At 43.0% G+C, this 25,536-nt stretch overlaps 1 protein-coding gene across 1 annotated transcript in view; it reads right to left on the bottom strand.

Moving 5' to 3' along the window:
- MEI4 (meiotic double-stranded break formation protein 4) overlaps positions 1-25,536 on the bottom strand; it is a 114,363-nt gene that overhangs the window by 62,658 nt on the left and 26,169 nt on the right. Inside the window, exons 3-4 of the mRNA XM_056856183.1 lie at positions 15,545-15,784; positions 11,599-12,155 (exon numbers count right to left, since the gene is read on the bottom strand). Of these exons, the coding sequence (XP_056712161.1) occupies positions 11,599-12,155; positions 15,545-15,784 (797 nt within the window). The remainder of the gene's footprint in view (positions 1-11,598; positions 12,156-15,544; positions 15,785-25,536) is intronic.

The raw sequence follows: 25,536 nt of genomic DNA, 5'->3' as shown, positions 1-25,536 counted from the left end.
TCTCTTAGAGGTTCGAATGGGTCTGACGTAAGGGACTTCAGAACTAGATTGAGCTTCCAAGTAGGGAAGCGGTGGATCGTAGGAGGCCTGATCTGAGTGACTCCTTTTAGGAAGGTGAGTATGTCCCGATGTTGAGATGTGGGTATCACATCGGAGTTGGGTATCACGGTGGAAATTGCCGCTACTTGACGTCTAAGGGTAGACGCGGCCAGATTCAGGCGCACTCCCTCCTGTAAGAATTCTAGGATCTTGTTGATACCCGGCCCGAGAGGGTTGATCTTTTGCCTTAGGGACCACCTTATGAATGCTTTCCACGATGTAGTGAAGATGTGTCTAGTAGACGGCTTGCGAGCCTCCAAGATGGTAGTCATGACTTCCGACGAATAGCTGCAGTCTAAGAGTCTCCTCCGTTCAAGACTAAGACGGTCAAGCAGTACCACTGTGGTCGAGAATGGACTAGTGGGCCTTGCTGTAACATGTCCTGAGACGCTGGGATTCTCCAGGGATCCTGCACTGACAATCTGCGGAGGGTGGTGAACCAGGTCTGCGAGGCCAGAAGGGAGCTACAAGCAGGAATTTGGCCTTCTCCTGTTGGACCTTGTGTAGCACTCTGGGGAGGATGGGAAGGGGTGGGAAGGCATAGAGAAGTCCCTGAGGCCAGGTGTTTAGTAGGGCGTCCGCTCCCTCTGCTCGTGGATGGAAGTACCTGGTGAAGAAGCGAGGAATTTTGTGGTTGGCTGCCGAGGCGAATAGATCACTGGAAGGCCGAATCTGTTGGTGATTGTCTGAAAGGTGTGCTGGTCCAGAGACCATTCCACCTCCTGTATGACTTGCCGGCTCAGCCAGTTTGCCTGGGTATTTAGAACCCCACGGATGTGTTCTGCCTTCAAGGATTTCACGTTGGTCTGAGCCCACTGGAATACCAGAGAAGCTTCTCGGTGGAGGGTGGATGACCTTGTGCCTCCCTGCTTGTTTAGATAAGCCTTGGTCGTCATGTTGTTTGATCTGACTAGGACATGGTGACGCCGAAGGTCTGTGGAGAATGCTAGTAGTGCTAGTCTCACAGCTCGAAGCTCCAGAAGGTTGATGTGGAGTTTTCTTTCCTCTGAAGCCCATATTCCTTGGGCCACCTTTCCTCTGAGGGTGGCTCCACTGCCCTCGAGGCTGGCGTCTGTGAAGAGTTGAATAGGGTCCTCGTGGATGTATTGTTGGCTCCGTTGTAGGTTGGAGGAATTGGTCCACCAGCGGAGGCTGTCTGACTGTGACTGGCAACTGTATCCACTTGTCCCTCTTGTGGGTAATGTGGCTCTGGAACGGTCGAAGTGTCCATGGAGTGGTCTTGAGTGAAACCTTGCCCATGGTACTATGGCTATGCATGAGACCATGTGTCCCATGAGTTTTGCGAGTGACATTATGCGGGATCTCCTTTTCCGTATTGTGGCCCTGGCTAAGGTGATTACTTTCGTCATTCTCTCGTGTGGTAAGGTCAGTGAGTTTTCCATGGAATTTATTCTGACTCCTAGGTGAGTGATGACTTGGGATGGGTCCAAGGAACTCTTCTCAAGATTCAGGAGGTACCTGTGTTCCTGCAATAGCTGTATGATCCTTGCTGTGTGTCTCAGGGATTGTTCCTGGGAATGGGCACAGATCAGGATGTCGTCCAGGTAGGGGTGTACCTGGATGGACTCCTGTTGCAGGACTGCTATGATGGTAACTAGCACCTTGGAGAAAACACGAAGGGCTGAAGAGAGTCCAAAAGGGAGTGCCCTGAATTGAAAATGACTGTGGGCATATTTAAAACTGTGCATGCGGTGTATGGGTATGTGAAGGTAGGCCTCCTTGAGGTCCACTGAGGTCATGAATGTTCCAGGGAGGAGGGACTCCACAATAGATCGTAGAGTTTCCATGTGAAAGTGTTTTTTCCGCATCCTCCGGTTGATGTATTTGAGGTGGAGGATGGCTCTCCAGTCCCCGTTTCTTTTGGGGACCGTGAAGAACGTGGAGTACACTCCCTGGAAGCGTTCTGGCTGAGGAACTGGCTCTATTGCGGCCAGCTGAAGTAGATGATTGATGGCCAATTGGGTTCTGGAGAGTTTAGCCCTGTTTGGGGAAGTTGGGGAGGGTAGGTATCGATCCATTGCGGGGAGGTATCCGTTGGATTATCTGGAATACCCAGTGGTCTGGGTTGGACATCTCCCATCTGCTTGCAAAGGCCTGCAGTCAACCCCCCCAGTTGCAGTGACTCGGAGTCACTGGGGATTTAACTTTGTAAATTTGTCCGGTTTATCGGACCTGGGGTGTTGGCCCTGTCTATTGAACCTGCCACCCCTGAAAAATGGCTTGTTGCTGTTACTATTGTTATTCCAGGCTCCCTTATGGAAGCCTGTCCTGTAACGAAAGGGCATCTTGGAAGGGCGAAAGGACTGGTACGAGTTCAGACGATTGTCCTTTCGAAGCTGTCTTGGCATGACATGCTTCTTATCTCTAGTTTCAATGAGAATCCTATCTAATATTTCTCCAAACAGACGACCCTCCAGAGGGGCTGTGATGTGGAGGGCTGCTGGTATTTTCTAGCTGCCTTAGTGGCCCAGAGATGCTGGTCTGCGGGGGAACTGGGTTCCTCTTGTCCCACACTAATGGGTTGGGAGGAGGAAGAAGTTGGTGAAGCCTTTTGCCTTGCCCAGAAAAAGGGGGGGGGAGTCTAAAGTGAAATGCCTGAAACGCCTGCCACTGCCTCTGGAGGGCCATATTCACCAATTCATTAGCCTCCTCATTAGAATAAACCCGCTCATATGATGTTATAGTAGAAATAGGGGGGTGGCCACCTCCCATCAGGAGGGGCTCTACTGGTAGCCCGTTGTGGTTCAAAGGCTGCTTAGATGTCGCAGGCTGAAGAGGGGTTGTCATCAAGGAGGCGGTTCTGGTGGAGCCGGCTCTTGGAAACTTAGTGCACTTTCTTTTCTTGTGCGCTGGAGGCGGCGCGGCTTTTGCAGCTTTTCGCGGTTTTTTCTGTGCGTCTGAGACGCGGGCTCCGCTTCCCCTGCTCTCTGTGCCATCGTCGCCTTTCCCGTCCCTAAAGGTTCGCCGGTGTGACCATGGGGGGGAGGCTCTCTTTCTGGGCGGGATGGACCAGCTCTCCGCTCTGATAATCCTTCACTGAGAGGAGATCGTCTTCCCTCCCCACTATGGCGTCGGCCATTTTGTCTAACTATAGCCGGTGAGGCTAGAGGAGACGAGACTGTGGGGGGGGGAAGGACACGGAGGGAATAGACTCACTGAAGACAAGCACAATGAGGACAGTACTGACAACGAATAGGCACAATACACGATAGGATCACAAAATATCTCTTGAAAATCTAAATTGCGGTCAGAGCCAATCACGGTCGCTGCACTCAAAGCAAAGGCAGGACGGAAACTGGGGATTAGGGGTGGTCTTCCCGCCAAGGCGACAGGAAATAAAGCTTGGTCCTGCCTCCTGGAAAGAGCGGGAAAACACCCACACATAAGATGCCCTTGCCTCAGAGGAGAAAGAACGTATATGTGCCATTATAATCCAACAGTCCAAAGTCTAATATCCTACCATTCAACTTGAGCAAAGTTTGAAGCCCTCCAATACAAGAGTCGCATATGTTTATGGGAAAATCCTGAGGCTGGAGGAAGACTCCTTAGAAGATGGTTGGTCTACCCCTCCATCACAGAAAAGTATAAAGGGAAAAAAGGTAGGGTATAGATGAAGGAAATACAAAAATAAATAATCCTACTGCGAGGCCCCTGAGGTCAGGGGGTGCTTCTCCAATGGAGTGTTCAATTTCCCTCCAGCCACATGAATGACAACCGGACACCAGTGGAACCGGACACCAGACACCAGTGGACCCCTTTGTGCTGGAAAGCCTTTGAACTTGTGAACTGAGTGATTGCCAAAGGTTCTTCCTGTTTTTAAATAGATCCCATTAGGGTGTTCTAAATATTTTAGATGTTCTCCTGTTTTTACTATTACCGTGAAATGCATTAGGGGCTTGCTTCTGGCTATAAGATGAAATTAAATAATTTCCTCACCTCCTCTGGCAAAGCTTTCCAAAGGGAGGAGACCTCACACTGAAAAATTCCTCATAGGAGTACACTACTCCTCCCACCTGAAACTGCTTGGGCTGCAGAGAACAAGAACATCCTGCTCCTTTTCTCCACATCCCAAGCTGACAGAAGCCTACTGTTCCATTTCTCCTCATCCCAAGGTTTCCCCTGTGTTCTGGCCTTTATGGAACAGAAAGAGAAGCCTAGGTGGTGAGGTTGAGAATGGACGTGGAAGCTCAGAGGATATCAGTGCCTGTCACCTTTTGATCTCCACCTCCCAAGTTCTCACTAGGTCCCTGAAGGCAAAACTCAGCAAGGAGGTTGGGAGACAGTGGGTATTCAGCAGCTCTTAGTTTGTCAGGAGCTGAACCGATTGTGTGACTGACTCTCTTGTGTTCAGAAGAACACAGTATATTTGGATGTCAAACACGGTCGCTACAAAATTTACAGCATCCCCTAAGAAGACTCCAATTCTAAAAAGTAGAAATTTTAAAAAATCGTTACTTGGACACTGGGCTGTTTTAGACATCAGTGTAGGTTGCGGAATACCATAATTATGTCTGAAATTATTATATTGTCTCTGTGGGACACTTGCGTGACTGAAAAGGATTGAAAAAAAATTTTTTTTGTACATCTCATATAGGATGTTTTGATGTTACTCTTCTGAAATATATTTCTTTAAATATATTCAATAATTTAACAATCTATTCTAAGGCATTTTGCTGTTGCATTTGGGTTCACATCTATAGAGTGCATACCTCTGTCTCAGGGGTGGGGAACCTTTTTTCCGCCAAGGGCCATTTGGATATTTATAACATCATTCGTGGGCCATACAAATTATCAACTTAAAAATTAGCCGACCAAGCCCCAAGCAGGCAGCTGCCCCAGATGACCCCACCCCACCCCTGTGTGCGCAAGCAGGCAGGCATCCAACTGTTGGCGCACTCGCCCACCTGGTGGCACAGGATGGTCTGTTGCACCAGCCGGGCGTAGCAGTCCAGCTGCATGCCGGAGTTACTCCTGCTCCACATGGTCGGGGCCAGATTCTACAGTTGGCTCCTGCTACCTCAGCCTGCAGGGATGAAATGAGGACACACTGGCTAAGAACTCCCCCCCCCCCCGCACATTCTGGCCCTGCCCCCTTTAACCCCTCCATTGTCGCCACTTCCGCCTCCAGCCCTCTTGTAGTACAGAGGGAATACGTTTGTTCACGGCCCAGGAGGGAAAGGGTTAACGCAGTTTCTTGGGCGGTCCTTGCAGCTCCATAGCTAATGACTGCAAGGAGGAAAAAAGGTTCCTTTTCTCAGCAAAACAAACACATCTGCCTTGAATAGAGGCTATTCCTGTTCACGGGAGGGGGCAGATCACCAGTCTTAGATCCTTCTGAGCTAGAGATCTGCCAGGACCCATGAAGGGCCAGACCAAATGATTTCGCGGGCCTTAAACGGCCCCCGGGTCTGATGTTCCCCACCCCTGCTCTACCTACACGTAGGCTGGATTGCCAAGAAATTTGATGTAAATACTATCCACTGGCATACAACTAGTACTCAATAGTTTCAATTTCACTGCTAGCTGTTCATAATATTTTTTCAATACCACTTTTCTTGGAATTATTTATAACTGTTGGATCCCTCTTGTTGCCCAAACTTTAAAAAATATCTATACTAAGCATGTCCTACATACTATATTCCAACTGCCTGGAAACTACAAATTTACCTCATTATGGCATAGAAAATAAATCATAGTTACCCCAATCTACCCAACACATCCAATCTTAGAAAACAAACAAAAGCAGATTCTCCTCCAAGTATTCTATTAAGTCCTAGGAACAAATACATGAGGCACTAGTATGAATATGCAACTTAATACTGATGGCTTGACTTTCACTGCAGGGAATTCAACATTAATTTCAGGAATGAGTACTGGGAAAACTACTCAAACAGAAATGAAGTCAAAATTAAAATAAACTCTACTTATCAGTCAAGACACATTATGAGCTCTCTAATATTATATGAAAATGCCAGGAAATTGTTTTTAGATCTAGTAGTCTTCAAGGTCAAGATCACTGTGTGAGTGTTAGCATTATCTTCAGCAGTAGGTAGAAGGATAGAGAAATAACTTGTGTAACAAAACTAGCAGGATATACACAACAGCAGCTTTGTGTATTTTGAATACATCTCAATATGATCATGACAAGAATGAGCTAAGAAGTTCATGCTCCTTTCTTTCTCCTATCACTTGCAGATTGGAGACTGAAGATGTATTCATTTGAAACAAACTGCAGTTTGTCATGAAGTCTGTCTCGGATGATGGTTTGTCCTCTTGCTTAAAAACATCAGGATTAAATTGTGATTTAGAATTCTGGTTTGTAAAAAATAAAACAAACCAAAATTTGCTGTGTTGTCCAATTTGGACATCACGAAAACTGCAGTTCTGAGTCTTCAATTTCCACACTGTGTGTCAGGGCAGATGCACACAAGCCCAAAGACCATCTTGCTTATTCACATAAAAATGAACCAAGGTGTGTTTGCTGTGTCTGAATGAAGCCTCACCCTCTGTACATTTCTAGATAACGGATGAATAAATGTTGGATGTTTTAAAGATTCAACTGTTAGTCTGTCATCTTGTATGATATTCTTAAAGCTTATCAAAATTGCCTGGATTTCAGTCATAAATCCTCTAGGGACTCAATTAATTTAATGCATGGAAGTTCAGCAGCTTTAAACTTGAAAGGCACTGGGCAGATGCAGTAATCTAATTTTAAATATTACCTGTCCCTGTGCAGGAAAGTTCTTGCAGCAGCAGAGGAAGAAGTTAATATCACTAGGACTCAAGGCAATGTTACATTTGTTTGGATCAATTCCACATCCACACAGCTAGAGGTTATTAACAGTGCAAATAAATAAACCAGGACAACACAGCAAAACAGTTTTCCAACAAAATCCCCACTTAAATGAATAGGAGCTGCACAATAGCTACAATACCTGTTGTAACCAATTTTGTTTCCTCTGATGGTATTTTACCTGCTTCCATTGTTTTCCAACTCTTCATACCTATCCCAGTGCATTGTTTAGTTTATTAAACATCTGTGCCGTTTGATTGAATTGGTTTTTTCATATCTTGTAATCAGCCTTGCGCCTCAGTGAGAAAGGCGAAATATAAACAAAGATAATAATAATTTCGCTTTTTTCAAAAGACTTCTCAATGACAAAGGCATATATAATCAATGCCGAAGGCAAAGACTTTCACTTCTTTGTAAGGTACTATTTTAGTACCTGACAAAGTCTGAACATAATTCATTAGGATGGTTATTCGTAATCTTAATCACATGAAGCAACTTTATAGACCAGTGATGGCGAACCTTTTAGAGACCAAGTGCCCGAACTGCAACCCAAAACCCACTTATTTATCGCGAAGTGCCAACACAGCTTGAAGTCCACATGGGGCTAGGGGTTGCCAGGTCCCTCTTTGCCACCTGTGGGAGGTTTTTGGGGCAGAGCCTGAGGATGGTGGGGCTTGGGGAGGGACTTCAATGCCATAGAGTCCAATTGCCAAAGCGGCCATTTTCTCCAGGTGAACTGAAATAGCAGATCTCCTGCTACTACCTGGAGGTTGGCAACCCTGCATGGGTGGCCGAGCGGGGGAAGGAAAGCAGCTGGAGCATAGCCCCCACCCCTTCAGTTTGGTTCTTTTTCCAACTGTTATCTTCATACCAATTTAAAAAAGACTGTTATGCGGGGGGGGGGGCCTGATGGTGGGGACAGCCCTCTGCACATGCTTAGAGGCACCTTCGGTTGCATGAACGAGCAGAGTGGAAACCCAAGCTAAGCGAAGGGCTTGGCTCCAGCACAAATGCCAGGCGGGCCCCCATTCAGCCCTCACTGCCAACCCCCTGCCATGCAGTCACCAACCAGCCCGCCGCAGATGGCCGCCCAGGCGTCCCACTCCTGGTCCAGCCCCGTCCTGGCTCCGCCTCTTCCAGTCCTCAGCAGAAGGCTCGTCATTGTCTTCACTTCCGGAGTGCGCAGCCGGCAACTGCGGAGAAGGCAGTAGGAAGGAGCCCGGCGCTTCCTGGAGGAGCCGGAAAGGCACCGCTGGTCCCCAGCCTCCTCAGCCGGGGGAACGAACTCAGGCAAACTCTGTGCTGGGGCAACGGCTTGCGTGCCCACAGAGAGGGCTCTGAGTGCCACCTCTGGCACTCGTGCCATAGGTTCGCCACCACTGTTATAGACCATTGGTCCATCTAACTCAGTAGACTGTTCTGTAACTGGCAAGAGCTCTTCAGATAGTCAGGCAAAAAAAGGTCTTTCCTAGGACCTGATATCTGGAATCTTCTAAGTGGAGATGATAAAAACTGAACCTGGGATCATTTGGATGCCACCCCCCACCCCCAAGCCTCTACTACTGAGCCCCTGTTCTTCCACTTACTTGTATAAGGCTTGGTATTGGCTTCACGTTTGCCAAAACAGCTCATTAACAAAAACAAAGAAATCTCCACTTGCAAAGTTTGTGCATATTAACATTGCTTTAACAGTTAACTTCCCAACATCTTTAGTTGTGCTGAAGAATTTGTATAAAGGTGGCATTCCCTGTGTGAGTTCAGAAGTCCCCAATCAAGTCTCAGCCACAAATTCACTGACGGCCTTCAGCAAACCTTTATTCTCTCAACTTCTGTGCCCATTTGCAACATGGGAATAATTCTGGACTTTAGAGTAGGTGTTAAAAAGATTACTGAAAATAAAGAGAAGTTCTAAAGAGTCAAAATGTTATACATAGTGGTCTCATTAGCACAGCACATCTAAAGAATGCTTTGTTTTTAATTTATTCTTTTTGCCATCAAGTCACATCTGAAGTATGGTATCATCATGGGGTTTTCAAGGCAAGAGACGTTCAGAGGTGGTTTTCCATTGCCTGCCTGTGTTGCAACCCTGATATTCCTTGGAGTCTCCCATCCAAATACTAACCAGGGCTGACCCTGCATAGCTTCCGAAATCTAACAAGTTCGGGTTAGCCTGGCCTATCCAGGTCAAGGCAAAAGAATGGTACTAAATATCTTCAAATGATTAACATGATATTGGCGCCTATATTTTAGAGTATTTTAGGACTGACAGGTATTGTTCTGTACCAAAAGTACTGGAGTTTAATTCTGTCTTATCGTAAGCCAGCCTGAACAAAAATTATTGATAAAGCTGGCTCCATACATAATTTTCCTTCACATCAAGCAGTATGGTTTATACTTTGGTCCAGAGTATATTTTTTAAAAGATCAAGTCAGATAACCTGTTACAAGGCAACCTACACTCAACAGACTGAGCTGTGCCACAAAGAAAGTGCAGGCCAGGCCAGGAGTTCATCAAGACATTTTAAAAATACTATATGTCCTGTATATTAGTAAGGAATTGTTTGTTTATAATGCTAACAAATACTTTTGACTTATGGCAACCCTATGAATTAATGACCTTCAAAGCATCCAATCATTAACAGCTTTTCTGTGCATCCAAACATAAGTGTGATAGAAAAAAAGGATAAATAAGCGTAGTATATGGGAAGGGAGGAAAATAGCTTCTCATTCCCCTTCTCATTCCCCCCCCCCCCGCTCCTTAGAAAACACTGGAAGTTAAGAAAAACTGCAAGATGCCCTCCTGTAGAGCTACCTACACACAATGTGGAGAAGAACAGTTTCTTCTTCTGTGAGTATTTAGTACAATCTTGAGATCACATACATGGAATAGTAACAAAGCAGTACAATCATGTACTTTGGGAAGAAGCAGAAGTCATCATTATCATGGAGAACAGTCTGCTTCAACTCCACAGTGTTCCCGCTGATGAAAAAGGCACAAGCATCAAGTGCGGGGAAAGTCAAAGAACTGCTAGTGCTTCCTGTAGGAATAGCTGATTCTCTTCTTCCCTGACTGTGCAGTTAAATGAAAAGGAGAAAGAATAAGGAAATGATCCTCAATAATTATCTGTGAAGCATACACTCTTGCTTAATGTCTTATCGTCCACTTCAAGTCTTTGCTAAGGAGCTTTATGTCGAAGCTACATGCAGGTTTAAATCTAAACAAGGAGTACACTTGGCAGCATTTTGAGGCAATGGGAAAGAGGGATTCTACTGTGATTCCTTATAAAAATAAAAGTCAATTCATATGCCTTAGCATCTGCTTACCATTGTCCTATTCCTGTTCTAAGGACAATAGAAGAAATATACTGTAAAAGATATTCAGCTCAAACTAAGGCAAAATGCAGACAGCACCTAATAGATGTCTGCCATAGCAACATACACATCACCCCCAACCATTTTAAAACTTGTTCCTGGGATTTTTGCTGGGGAGCGGGGGGCAGAGGGAGAGCTACGCCCTGAAATAGCTATTGGTCAAAACAGCATAATCCCTTAAGGCTCCATTTCTTCAATTCTGCATCCTCCAAATCTCTGTTTGTAGCATGGTGAAAATATTATTTCAAGCTACTGACATATATCAAACCTTGCCTTGCCTCTGATGAGCCACATAAGTTACAGGAAGGCTCCATAGGCTGGAGTAAGACTTGAAAGTCTGCTCAGTGGAGAGAGGGGATACATGTCACTATTTTGCACAGTAAATGGGGGGAAAACACACACCTAGATGTCAAACTATAAAGCAACTATCCCTTCAAAAACCTATTTATTCTCAAAAATCAAACCTGATTTTGCATTACAAAACTTTGCTTTCAAAGTTTTTCAAATGCCCTTAGAAACACCCACTTAATTGGCTTTACAGAAACACCGCTACTATCTAAGTCATCATTTAAATATTCTGTTAATGCCAAACACACAGGTGCTGGGATGCAATACAAGCAGATTAAAAATAGTAGCAAACATTTCTAAAATAAATTTTCTTCTTAACCTGAAATGAAAGCTTGGGAAAATCTATTTAAGTAAGTAGAAAAAATCTATTTAAAAAGTCTTACAAGCACTACATTCTGCTAGTCTTTTAAATGAGGAAAATATCTCCAAATACAAAAGTCTCTGGAAATTCCATGCATGGGCAAGAAGAAAGCCAAAGCTATCTGGAGCTCTGTGTCCTGACATTAACACTCCTCTATTAACACTCCTCTGTGAGATCAAGAAACACAAGCTGGCCCCATGTGTTTCAGACCACTGACTAACCAGACCCATCCACATCATGTATCTACTATTAACTCCCAGCAAAAAGTGCAACTTGTCCTGGCCAAGTGTGGAATGGGGGACAGAGAGGAGCAATTTAGCTTTTGTGCCATGTCCTCTTAGTTATGACCCAAACAAGAGGAGATTTCACCTGGTAGTGTAGTACCCAGCCAACTGAGTCCACTTACATGATCAGGAGTCTCAACATCTTACCCTTCATGCAGGGCATTAGAAGGTATTGCCATTATTTTCAGTGATGTATAATGCTCAAAACCACTCTTACATAATCAGTGTTTGAAATGTTATCAAAACGGGCATCATTCATACAATTTCAGCTTCATAAGGCAATTCCACAAATACTGAGCTTGTAGGTTGCATTTTACTTACTCGATTGAGATTAGTGTTGTTCAAAACAATCGCTACCAGCCTTTTTATAGATTCTTCCAGCTTTCTGAAACACTTTCCCACAATCTGATGAGATAAGTCAGCATCACTTAATAACTTCGTGATGACAAAAATTGTCTGCTTCAGAAAAACTGAAAAAAGGAGTTCAGGAAGGCTATATGAAGTAACCAAGCCATCAACTAATTGAGAGAGAGAATCTGATATTCTGGAGCAATCAATTCCAAGTTTTTTCAAATCTGTTCTCAGGCCTCCGGCTTCTGTCAGTTTTTTTAGTTCCAGGAAACGCTGCAGGAACTGCATGTGAGCAACCAAATAATCTGTCTTAAAGGCATGGCAAGGAGTCAATATTGGATGCGCACTTGATAGAACAACAGATGTAGAACTGTTGCTACCACATTCATTTTGGGTGGATGTGGGCAAGTTCTCTAGTGTATCAGCAATACAGTTACTTGAAACATCACATCCAGAATCTTCAAACTGGTCTGCACAATCTTCTGTATTGGTAGATAGTATAATTTCACCTATGGCAGCTGAATTCCCTGAAACACAAAAACACATTCAGTGTGGTGTATAAAAAGTCACTAAGGAGTGACTAGTCACTCTCCAAGTAGTTAAAAGTAGCTCTCGGACCTTCTTCCAATGCACTTTCTCATCCTTCCCTTTAGAACTATTGCAGCAGTTTCTCTCCTTTCTTTTTTGTGTGAAAGAGGAGGTGGCACATGCATGTACCTTTGCTCTTGATGGGAAAACATTCCCATCTGCCTCTCCTCCTCCACACATGCACACACCCTCTGCACTCTTCTCCTTTGCATCAAAATTGCTATCTGCGTCTTTCAGGGAAAACACATAAGTAACTGTGGATTTCCCCACTACAGGACGTAATGTAATAGTGGGTGGGGGGCGGTGATAGTTTGTTTTGGGAAAACAGCCAATGAAAGGTTTCCTCACCTGCTGTGGGCCTGCTCTGAAATGTTGTAATTTTTGTACAAGCTGCCATTTTGTGAGTGGCTCCACCCACCAGGCTGCCATTTTGTGATTTGTATCTCCCAAGACACTTGAAAAAAATTAAGTAGCTTCCAGAAACAGAAAGCCTACCATTCCCTGGATTAGAGGGCTGGAGAATGATTGCTGGAACTCATCTATGAAGCTCACTGGGTAATTGTCAAAATGCTGTGAATTTCAGCTACAGAAAATATTACAGGCATACCTCAGAGATATTGCAGGTTCAGTTCCTGACCACCACAATAAAGCAAATATCACAATAAAGTGAGTCACACACACAAAAAAAATTTGGTTTCCCAGTACATATAAAAGTTATGTTTACACTATGCTGTAGTCTGTTAAGACAGATCATGATGGGTAGCCATGTAGTCTGTCACTAGCAGTGGAAAAGAGTAGGAGTCCAGTGGCACCTTAAAGACTAACAAAATTTCTGGCAGGGTATGAACTTTCGTGAGCCACAGCTCACTTCTTCAGGTATCTGAAGAAGTGAGCTGTGGCTCACGAAAGCTCATACTCTGCCAGAAATTTTGTTAGTCTTTAAGGTGCCACTGGACTCCTACTGTAATCTATTAAGTGTGCAATAGCACTATGTCTAAAAAACAATGTACTTTAATTAAAAATACTTTATTGGTAAAAAGGAGACGCGGAGACACAAAGTGAGCACATGCTGTTGGAAAAATGGCACCAAGAGATTTGCTCGAAGAAGAGTTGCCACAAACCTTCCATTTGTCAAAAACACAATATAAAGCAAAGCACAATAAAACGAGGTATGCCTGTATTTCATATTGCTTCAATTATAAATTTGGTCAAGTTGTATCAAAACCTCATTGTAAAGTCTCAAAAACTCTCTCCTTTGTCAGAAATCTGTTTACCGATACATGTTTATGTGATACACAAGTTCCTTTGTGTTCCTTTGTGTTATCACATCTTCAGTGATATCTGGAGGATCTTTTTCTAATCTAACTAAGGGATTATTGTATATGTGTGTTAAGTTGTGCTAGAAGAAACCTCCCTTTCCTGTCTAGATGGGAATAGGCTATCACTTTAGTCCATCGAACTAATATACTTAGACCTGTTCCTCTTGATTAGTTATGCTTTCACTCGTTAAACATGCTTTCCAGTCAACCAAAATGGAGGATTTTCCTTAAACATGTAGATATCACTCTCTGGTTACTTAGGAAGAAAGAAGCAGGAAGAAGCTGAGTTGTGAGTAAGCCAACTGCTAGGAATGTTGGAGGGAGTGAACCAACACGGCTTCTCTAAATTGAAGAACACATAGCTTGGGCCAAGATTTGAGAACTCTGAACTATTTGTAATTAAACTTTGAACCCTTCCTACAGAAGAATCTTGTACCAGGCAGTGTAGAAATGAACAAATCAGTTGATCTGTTTCCCGTGAGCTGCCATGGAAACAGGAAAAGCGGCAGCCACAAATGAGGTGCTGCTCCAAACAGGAATCTACTTTCAAGTGTCAATATTTTAGATGGTACCTGTTATGCTAATCTTTATGCAGAGCTTTATAATGTGGTGTGTCAAATAACAGAGTTGCCAGTTAAAATACTGATATAAAACAGCTTATATAAATGCACAACAATAAAATTTGATGAAGAGTTACCTAGGTATTATGCTTGGATAATTTAGGAGTAGGTGTTTCATCAGATAAATTTAGAAAAATCTCTCAATATTAAAAATAGCGAAACAAATTAGATTTGCAAAGGTTCTGAGCAAGAGGAGTAACAAAGGCAAATGTGTAAAAAAAAGGCTCTCCTTTCTTTACTTTGATGCAACTGAATTAATAACTGAACAGCCATTCCAAGCAAAAAGGAATTCACAAGCAATACAATCCAATGGAAAAGAAAAAAAGGAAGGTGACAGTATTCTTTGAACACCAGATTGCACTTCACGGGAGATGTGATTGATTTTACAGGCTGTGTGTTTCAATTACTTGGTTGTTTCAGAAACATCACAGTAAGTGATGCAACTATATATAAATAAAGATTTCTAACAATCCATTATGTTAGAATGTGACCTTTATATTCATATTTTCTTCACTACAATGCACTGGGCAACAACACAAGTTTGGTGCCTAAAAAAAGGAAAAGTCCAGATTAGCTCAACCAAACGAGAAGTGTAAAATCCTGGGAAAAGACATAAAGAAAGCTGAGAGGAATAAAGATTCAAAAAGCTCGTCCCACATCCTTCTGTGCTGGTGAAGTATAGACTCTCATCAATTCAAACACTTTCTTTTTCTAAAGAGCAAACAGAGGATCTATTTTTTTTCATTTACTGTTGTCAAGTCACAGCTGACTTATTGCAACCTCATTGGGTTTTCAAGGCAAGCGACATTCATAGGTGGTTTGCCATTGCCTGCCTCTGTATAAGTGACCTTGGACTCCCTTCACGGTCTCCTATCTTAGCACTAACCAAGGCCAACCCTGCTTAGCTTCTGAGATCTGATGAGATCATGCTAGGTTGGGTTACCCAGACAGGGCGAAAAAGAAAAGAGAGGGTTACAAGGTAGCGGGCATTTAAGACATGATCCTGTGCTTCTGTAAATGGGACATTTGCAAAAAGCAATTTTACCTGCTTTGTTTCCCCCTCCCTGGTTTTTGCTGCTCAGAGTCAATGGAACCTGCTAAACCATTGGTGTGTGTGTGGGGGGGACTGACCTTTGGTGGGGGGGGGGGGGGGACCGAGTTCTGCTGTACTGCATGGCATGCTGTTCTGGACACTCTGACTCTCAGTAGTGACTTTAATGGAGGCACAAGGATCCAGCAGGAAGTGGCAGGTGGTTAAAAAAAGCTTCTCTGAGCTTGCTCTGTTTGTAGGAGGACTGAATTCAACCTACTTATCTATTTATTCTAAATAAAAGATGGAAACAATACATGATACCTGGAATTCATTCAAATGAGACTTCAAAAACTTACTATTTTCCAAACAAAATCCTGAAGAAAGTTTGCTCAGCTGCTGCCTTAAACAAAGAACTTCAGCTTCCAATGCCTCAGCTTTTGACTTCCACTTTGAATCCGATCCAGATACAATCTTAGCCAGGTGTTCTGTATATTCTTTGCTACTTTTATCTGGTGGCTTTGAGCGGATAACAGCTAAAGCCAGTGCCAACTGTGAGATTTTCAAGTACCATGTCACATCCTCTCGATCTTTTATTTCTGTCAGGACCAAAAGAAAAACCATATTACAGATATTTTCCCTAATAAAAAAGTTATTTTGGTAAGTTTTATTTTTTTCCCCAGAGGAAGATCAGCTTTCCTAACCCTGGTGAAGCCTTAGAGCAAAAGATACAACCACCCACAGTAAGAGAATGAAATATTTACAAGTAGTACCAATGCCATGTCAAAAATAATATGTAGCCTGACAGTTTGAAAGTCACAGCAAGAATCGTAGGAGTCTTTAATAACATATGCTACGAAAGAGGAAAGCTGAGCTGCTATAAAGTTATAGATACATTTTCTGTCTATAAAAATTAAAATGTCACTGAATTCAGTGGGAATATTGCCACAGTGGTAAAGCACCGTGATCAAACACCTTGGATGGGTATGGCAGAGGAGACCCTGTTAAGATGTGGGACAATAGGGATATGCCTCAAGGAGCCCTTTCCTAACGTCTTTTGAAATGAACTAATATAGGGTAGTTCATAACATTCTGTTTCAAAATCTGCTTTTGGGTAGGACTTGTGGAAGGCACCTCACTTTCCCCTGTTATAACCTTCCCCACACTATTTCCTCTTACCCCACTCCTGGCAACCCCCCACACCATATGCTCACCTTTCCCTGCTTCCTTCCTTTCCATCCACCCACCTTTTGTCCGTCCCCCTTTAACTATATGATTTGTTTACTTCTCCTCACTGGAGGCCCAAAGCAGCTGACATAATTCTCCATTTTATCCTCACAACAACCTTGTGAGGTAAATTAGGCTGAGAGTGGGTGGCTGGCCCAAGTCACCCAGTGAGCTTCCACAGCAGAGTGGGAATCTAAGCTTGGGTCTCCCAGATCCTAGCCCAACACTAACCATTTCATGTGGTGGCTACTGATGAACAGCATAGAAATCTCCAAAGGAGAGCCTACTACCTCCCGGGGAAGCCTGTTCCACTGGGGAACTGCTCTGTCAGGAAGTTGTTCTTAATATCTAGCCGAAACCTCATTTGATTTAATTTCAACCTGTTGGTTCTGGTCCTACATCCTGGGGCAACAGAAAACAACTCTGCACCATCCTCTTTATGACAGCCCTTCAAATACTTGAAGGTGGCTATCATATCACCTTCGGTCTCCTCTCCAGGAGAACTGTCACAGGTGACACGGCATCTCTGTAGCTTTTCTTCTGTTCTGAAACTCCCCCTACAGAACTTTTGTTACCCAGTGACAACACTATTCATTGGCAAACAGTCCACACGCAGCTTCTCATGCATGTAGCATTTCAGAAGAGGAACTCAGAAAACCAGAGAGGAGATTCGTTCGCTTCACCTACCATTCAGTGTTGTTTAGAGGGAAAATGAAGCAGGTGTCAGTTTTCATTTACTGTCTTCCTGCAATATATTTCAGTCTATTTAAGCAGTTAAAAACTTAAGTCTTGCAGCATACAGAGCAATCACATGCCAATCCAGCATGGAAATGCTGCATTGTAATTCCATGCAACTACTCATACTCTCTTAGGATCAAGGAACTTCACTGCCAGCTCGAAAGACTCTTCACTTGTGGCTTTCTAACCTTGTCCATAGTGCTTATCTTGACAACTGAAGGTTTGAGACAAATTTGGGGAAAGCCAGGGAAGCCCTGGGAGGCGCACAAATTTACTATTACAGAAAACTCCCGTTTCTCAACAGCACTGAACACAGGGCAAATAACCCGAAAGGAAATGGCCTCTGAGTAGGTGGCAAATGCAGCCTGCCTCTACTACATATGCACATCACTTCCGCATGAACAATTGAGATACTGCTCAGTGCTCAGGCTACCATTTCACATGCTGCAGCAGCTGAGGTCCATTTTCAACAGTTGATTATAATATGTCACATGTTTTCTATTCCCTGAGTGGGTAAGAAGTTCAAGGGGCACTACTTCTAGGCCACACTTTCCTTTGGACGAGATTATTAATGCTTGCTTTATTTTGAAATGTATAAGAGTATAAGTGAAGGCAACGAGACACTCCTACAGAGCAGCACTCCAATTGGGTGGTAAAGTCACTTATCCTTCATCTTTTCAAGGATCTCCAACACACACCTTCCCTCCCCCCTTTTACTGCAGATCGAAGTCCTGCAACAATTCTCCCTCCAGTTGCTCCAGTTGTATGTTCTGCAGGACCAGCAGGGCTGATCCACTTGAAATAGGCTGCACAACCCCTTTCTGTCCAGCATCTCAGATTTATGCAGGGCAGGATATCAAACCAAGTCAGACAGATGACTGTGAAGATTTTGGATTACTTTAGCGTTTGTCTCTGAGGCATGGCAGCTGTAGGGTGATGTGATTCCATTCACTAAGGCCTTCTTGGAGTGCACATAAAAAAGACAACAGGTTCCTCAGCTGGAACACCAAGCTGCACCTAATGTCCTCATGGCCCACACTTTCCCCAATTTGCCCCCTACATGTGGCTGCATTTCTACGTCACTCACTTTGCATACAGGTGTACTTCCTTCAGCAAGAACCTTTGCCCATCCCTTGTCCACTTTCTTCAGTTTAAACTCCTGCAAATTCTTTTTCCCAGCAACTCCCCCAAAACCTGGATCTGTTCCTCTGGCATTTCATTGTTGCTGGCAGGATCCTAGGTGGACAAAGGCTCGTACTTTTCAGCCACTGACTGCACATGTACAGAACAAGGTAATAAGCTATTCACTCACCTCACGGGTCACTTCAGCCAGCCTTCACTGGCTGGTGATGCGCAGCTAGGCTTCTGACACTACAATCCTAAACATGTTTACTCAGAAGTAAGCCCCACTGAGCTCACTGGGATTTACTCCCCGAGGAAGTGTGTTTAGGATTTTTAACCTGAATCAGAGAGATTCTGCACATCAAGTTCTTCACTTTTCAGCCAACTCACAGCTCTGTGTCTCTGCTTCTATCCATCTCTTCCAAACTCAAACTGATTTTCCCCTGTACATTTTCATATATCCGCCTCTCTGCCCGCAAATACTGCCTTCTCCAAGATCTGATGGGTCCTTGAACAAGAGACCCTTTTGGAGACCACGTCCTGACAATTTATTCTCACTAAGGAAACATCTAAAAAAACTAATAGACAAATAAATCTTCTTTATCAAAAGCCCAGACTCCCACTAATCATCATCTTAGGGAACACCACGGTGAGAGAGCCATTTGAAGTAATTAGATAACAAAGGATCACCTACTTCCATATGAACCTATCTGACTACACATGGTGTCAAAACTCTGAAACTCCCTCCCTAGGGAGACGTGTCTATTTCCCTCTACCATCTTCTGCTAGCAGGTAAAGACTTCACTTTGTTTGGCACTCCCTCACTAACTCTTATTAGCCCTCCCCCCTGTCTGTTTTTGTGTGTTTATATTATGTTTTATTTGTTTGTTTTAATTATATATTTGTATTTTAAATGCTTTTAATGACTGGAATGTTTTTAATGTTTTGCCGCCTTGGGGGACCCTGAATTGGGTGGAAAGGTGGCACAGATATGTTTTAAATAATTAAATGAATAAGGCAATCATATCTTTTCCAATATATCTTTATAAGAACACACACACTATCTTCACAGAGTAATGAAGATAACCAAGAATACCAACAACAAGCCATAATGGAGGGGGGAGAGGAGAGGAACTTACAGGTTGTGATGTTTATTTTCAAAAGGAGGGTTTTAAAAAATTGTTACCATTCTAGCTGTGAAATGTTATAGGGTACATGGATGCAGGAGACTCTGGAACATAGAACCCTGAGCCATATGCTACTTCAGAAACAGCTATGTCTTAAGAAGTAAATTGATAAAATTATTTGAAACAGAGTTTGAGATGATGAAATGGGGAAGAGATCTCACTTGAAACAAAGAACTGATCAAACCAAACAATGTAATTTGTTCAAGAAATCTTATCTGATACAAAAAAGCACCTGATCAGAAGCTAACAGCCTTTATCTAGGGACTGGGACGCTAGTTCAGAGTTTCTGACATTTCCTTAAATCAACAAACCTAGGCAGCACAGAATTTCAAAGACCACAGCATCTATATGAGGTATTCATTTGAACAAGATAAAACTCTAGATGAAAAGGAAGCTGTTGGGTAACAAGTCAAGTCACTGGAACAAAGCAATGTTTCGTTACACAGAGGTTGCTATAGTATTTCCATTCTTCACTATCGGTCAGCTTGCAGGGTGATTGTTCAAGTGACCATATCAGCTCAGATTTTACTTTATAAATACAAGAAAGGTTTTTGTGTTTTTTTACACACAGGCTCTGAAAGCCTGTCACAAATGAGTGGACACATTCTTATAATATTAACCTTTTACACCAAACCACTCACAGTAGGTCAGATCAGAAAATTCTGGGTTCAATCCCTGGCTTCTTCTTCAATGTGTTCCCTTGTTACTGCCCAGCGTCTACATTCCTCTTGCCTGGCAAAAGGCTGATTCTTTCAAGTCCTGCCCTGGCAGGAATCCAAACCTTTGGTGGGAGGAGTCCTAGGTGGTCCACCATGGCTGCATGGTGAGCTACAGAAGCAGGGTGAGCTACAGAAGCATGGGAATGCTTTGGCAGGTTTAGCCATATTTCCAACTGGCAAAAGAGAATTTGGATGCAGGTAAGGACTCGATCCAAACGGAAATTGGTTTCAGGTAGCCGGCTCAAGGTTGACTCAGCCTTCCATCCTTCCAAGGTTGGTAAAATGAGTACTGGGGAAGGCACTGGCAAAACCACCCCACAAACAAAGTCTGCCTAGAAAACGTCAGGATGTGACGTCACCCCATGGGTCAGGAATGACCCGGTGCTTGCACAGGGGACCTTTACCTTAAGGACTTTTGTAATACAGAATCTACTGATCCAGGATCTCTTTTCCCCTACTCTGCTTGGCTTTCAGAGTGTAAAAAAAAAACAACTTAGAAGACAACAACTGTGCTGATACTCACTTCAGTTGGCCACTAAAGTATCAGCAAATTAATTCTGCCTGACTTGTGACCTTACATCACTCCTTGTTCTGAAACACTTTTTTCTAAATGTCATTATTTTCTTGCTGCAAGTTGAAAAATCTCACTGTATCTACGTATTCTTTCCTATGGTAGGGTTGCCAACCTCCTGGTGGCACCAGGAGATCTGTCACTATTATAATTGCTCTCCAGATGACCAAGATCAGTTCCCCTGGAGAAAATGACTGCTTTGAAGGGTGGATTCTATGGCATTATATCCCACTGAGGTCCTTCCCCTCACCAAACCCACCCTCTCTAGGCTCCACTCCCAAAATCTCCAGGTATTTCCCAACCCAGAGCTGGCAAACCTATCCTATGGGGGGACAAGGGTGCTTGAATGGACTACAATTCTAATAACTGGAAAGTTCAGTGAATTAAGATGAACTTAATTTTGAGCAAGCAAGTTTAGATGGCTGTTTATTTTATTTGGTTTATTTATTTCTGTTTAGATACAACAGAAATAGAATTTTTTAAAAAATTATTTCTTTGTCTGTTTATTCCATTCTAATACCTAACTAAAATAAGACAGTGCAAAATAATTGGCTTAACTGCTTTCTACCCATTTCAAGTATGGGAACCAAGTCTTTTGATTATGTTTAAAGAATTGGGAGCACACAAATCAACAAGCAAGTCTTGACCACACTGAAGCGAACTTGTAAATAATCTCCAGTTTCTCATCAGCATTTAAGTGCATTACAAAACATCATTTAGTCCACACACAAAAAAGTTTAGATTTTTTAAACAAGTGAGACAATAGTCTTCCAAGTTTATCAAGGGATTTTGACCATTTTATTCCTAAATAAATTAGTATTAAAAGTAATCTACTGTTCAAAATACAATTGCACCACAATAGAAAAGCCCACCTATTTTCACTGGTGGAAACTCATGCTGAAACTAAATATTATGGTTGATACATGGCTAATGCTAATACCAGAAGCCCAGGACTGTCTCTTCTCTTCCGGTAACATCTAACAGGCTAAAATGTGCTAAATTATGTGAATCCATTCCAAATTTATCTTTTCCCCTCATGCCAGCCCACTGGATGTCGCTTGTGGGGGTGGGGCAATTAATCATGTCACAACATACTATCAAAGAATAAGAGGGAGAAGATACAGGGCTGATGTCTTCTGCACCAGTAACAAAGTGTCAGTAACATATAGTTTCAGGATCTGATAAGCTTTGCAATAATAAGCAATCCTTTTCTTGTGTGGCTAGAGCGGCAAATAATAGAAAATCTGACAAATAACATTTCATCTACTTCCTAAAATTATATTTGTCATAATTGTCCTGTAAATCAAAGCTGCAGACGAAGACGGCAAATTGCTTACTGCAAGTGCTATCTTCCTGCCCTACCCATTTACCCAAAATTGACCCTTCAGTTACCATTAAAGCAGCATACAGAAGTAATAGAACACTTCCCAAATGAAGCATGCAGTAAGAATAATGCTAAGTAACACTTTCATAAGACCACTCTGATCGCTGTGTGTATATAATAAAAGACAACATTAGCGGGACAGCTCAACAATCGGGATGGATTTGACTCTACAGGGTATTCCAAATATAGCAGCTTCCAAGAACTCGAAATACTCAAGACCCTCCACCGCCCCCTTCCAAGACATAAATCACACTCCACAAATCTGAACAAATTATCCACCATGTACGTTTTATGGATCTAAAATACAGACATAACAATTATACTGGCAGCAGGTACCCTTTGGGGCTGATGGGGTGGAGGGCAGGATAGGAAATGCTAGGTGGAGCCACAGCCTACTAATTCTGGTTCTTTCCCCATCCTCCTTCCTTGCAATGATACTAAAAACAGTTATACACTCCAGTACAGTTCCTTAATACTTAACTGATCCCTATGCAGGTGCCACCCTAACGCAACCTCTCCTTTGGCCACTGCATTTGCAGTTACAGCAGGAATACCAAATTCAGGAAAGAAATCCTGCTACATGCAATCCCCCCCTTTCCTAAACCCACTAATCAGAAGAGGCAAAGAAGGGCTCTATGAGTACCACAGGAGTCAATTTGATCCCAAAGTCATCAAAAGCCCCGGCTCACTAACTCATTTTCTGTGTTATATCACAACACAAAGCAAGGAGGTCTCTCTTTTGACATATGTAGAGCTTGAAAGCATTCCCTCACCATCGAGCAATTAAATACATGCAAGCAACCCAAATCTGATTAAGGTTTGATGGTTCCAGAAAAGAGACTTTCAGAAGCCAAAATTTTTCAGAAGTTCTGGTGATAAACTGATTGAAAGCATGTGCAGTGTGCCTTCATGTTACCACTCCTGGTACAACCCTATGCATAGTCAGAAGTAAGTCCTACTATATTCAATATGATTCACTCTCAAGCCAATGTATATTGCAGACTGAAGAAGATTTGATTACCATTGAGCAAGGAAGTTTATTTTGGGGAGGGGAAGATAAAGCGTTTTTCCTTAAGGACAAATTATGTTCATCCATTGAGTTAGCTCCTGCAACCCTTCTTCTTAATTTCTCAGAGCCAGAGAAAACACTGACAGATAGCTCCAGGTGGTGGCTGGAGATCTCCTGGGATTACAATTGATCTCCAGGCGACAGAGATCAGTCCAATGGAGAAAATGGCTGCTTTGGAAGGTGGTCTCTTATGGCATTATATCCCACTGATGTCCCTAAACCTCACTCTCCCCGGACTCCACCCCCCCCAAATCTCCAATAATTTCCCAACCTAGTTTCCAACGCTACTGACAAAGAGTATTTTCCCCTTCACGCTAAGACAGAAGCTCCTTTTTGCATACTGCCTTTACTGCAAAATTTCATTGTGAGACACATACGTGCATGAATTCTCCTCACCTCGGTTTCCCTTCTTACTAAAAGAGAGTGACTTCCTTTTTCTCCTTAAGAGGCAGGACCAAATCTCTTGAGTGAAATGAGCATGTGACACACAAATAAGTGCACAACCAAAACATACATCCCCCAATGCAGTCTATTGTACCAGCCTGTTTTGGCCAGGGGCAAAATGGATGCTTTAAAGAGGTAGTACACAAATACATTTTTTGCCTTTGTAAATTTTATCATATTATGACATTTCTCTATCCGCATGAGGCCCTGATTAATTATTTTCTTCTTCCATTCCTGCTCCTTAAGAAAAAAGAAAGATTGACAGCCCTCCTCAATAAGTTCTTGTGGATCCACTGGCCAATAAGGGATGCAGATTGAACCATAAGGACATCTCCCCAATCCAATGAACTAATATGCTGATGTGGATGGGTCTAGGAGAGCCCTCTTGTCTCAGTAGGGAGGGATTTTCTCACAGTAGTAAGTTAAACAAAAACAAGACAGGCTTTCTGACAGCCTGCCACTCCCTGGACTATCTGGTGAGGACAGTACAGAAGTAGGCAGAAGGGGCTGAGGGCAGCCTGAGTTGGTGGGGCAGTGCCCCATTTGCGCTAATGGACCAGCTTCCACTGAACGATTATCCAGCTACTTGCTTTTATGCACGTACCAGAATTTTACAAATTATATTACAAAGAAGTTCATAATGGAAAGAGCAACCAACATATTCCATTCAACTCTGATGAATCGGGGTTTCAAGTACTTTACAGAAGCAAATATGTTTGGGTAACAAAAGTAAAAAGGCTATAATTATATACAAACACAGGTTTTTTAAGCTATACAATTTCTCAATACGTGAGCTATCACAGCCAGTAATTTGCATCTAGCCTTCATGCCTGGAGTAGAAATTGCCATAAGTGGAAAACTACACAGTGCCATGGTAACTTCATGTGCAATGCTCTCTCGCTCTCTCTTATACAATTTCAAATAGTGACTAGCCTTTTAAGGTACAGGAAGAAGAAGCCGAGCAGCACATGGCAGATGACTGGCATACCAGAGCCACAAAAACCACACAGTTTCCATCCCTTTCGGCCTAGTATGGTGCCAGTAGCAGCACAACAGTCTCCACTACCACACTGTTAGGTCCCCAGGGTTAAGAAAAGTAGTGGCCAGGATTAGAGCACAGTAATTATTTAAAATTAAATATTGGCAAGATACACTAAAAGGCTGCAAGTCTGAAACTTCAAATACTAAATACAGTAGACAAAAAATATAATTCTGCACCAGCCTCATTTCCAGCCTCTTCATCATGGTCTTACAAAAATCTCTCACCTATAAGAATCAAAAATCAATGAACAACACACAATGTTTGTATTTAATAACAGAAGAGGTCTTAAAACTGATAGTGGCATGAAGGGCAGAAACTCACAGAAACAAATGCATCCTTCCCAACGCCAGTTTCATTATCACCAGAAGTGGCTCATCATAAAAATAAACTTGAGACTTTAAAAAATACTTTAAATTATTAATATGTATTTTTCCAACGTGGGAGGGAAGGCAGCATGGTACAGCCCAATCTCGGAAGCTAAGCTGGGTCAGCCCTGGTTAGTATTTGGATGGGAGACCACCAAGGAATACCAGGGTTGCTATGCAGAGGAAGGCACTGGCAAACCACCTGTTAGTCTCTTGCCTTGAAAACCCCATAAGGGGTTGCCATAAGTCGGCTGCGACTTGACGGCACTTTACACACACATTTTTCCAACCTTTCTTTCTTCACATTAGATACTGTCTTCAACTGATATCATTATCAGGTTAAAAAAATTAAACAAGGGCTTAACTGACAGGTGGCACTTCTATAGCGACAGAACAAATGCCTTTATGTCTACAGTAATGTGAAGCATCGTATGGCAGGAAACGCTGAACCAGAAACTACATTTTGGTGGAATGATGAGCTCC

The sequence above is a fragment of the Euleptes europaea genome, chromosome 10 (genome assembly GCF_029931775.1).
Source record: "Euleptes europaea isolate rEulEur1 chromosome 10, rEulEur1.hap1, whole genome shotgun sequence".
Lineage (NCBI taxonomy): Eukaryota > Metazoa > Chordata > Lepidosauria > Squamata > Sphaerodactylidae > Euleptes > Euleptes europaea.
Note: the sequence above shows the minus strand (reverse complement) of the source record. Positions and strands in the feature narration are given on the sequence as shown.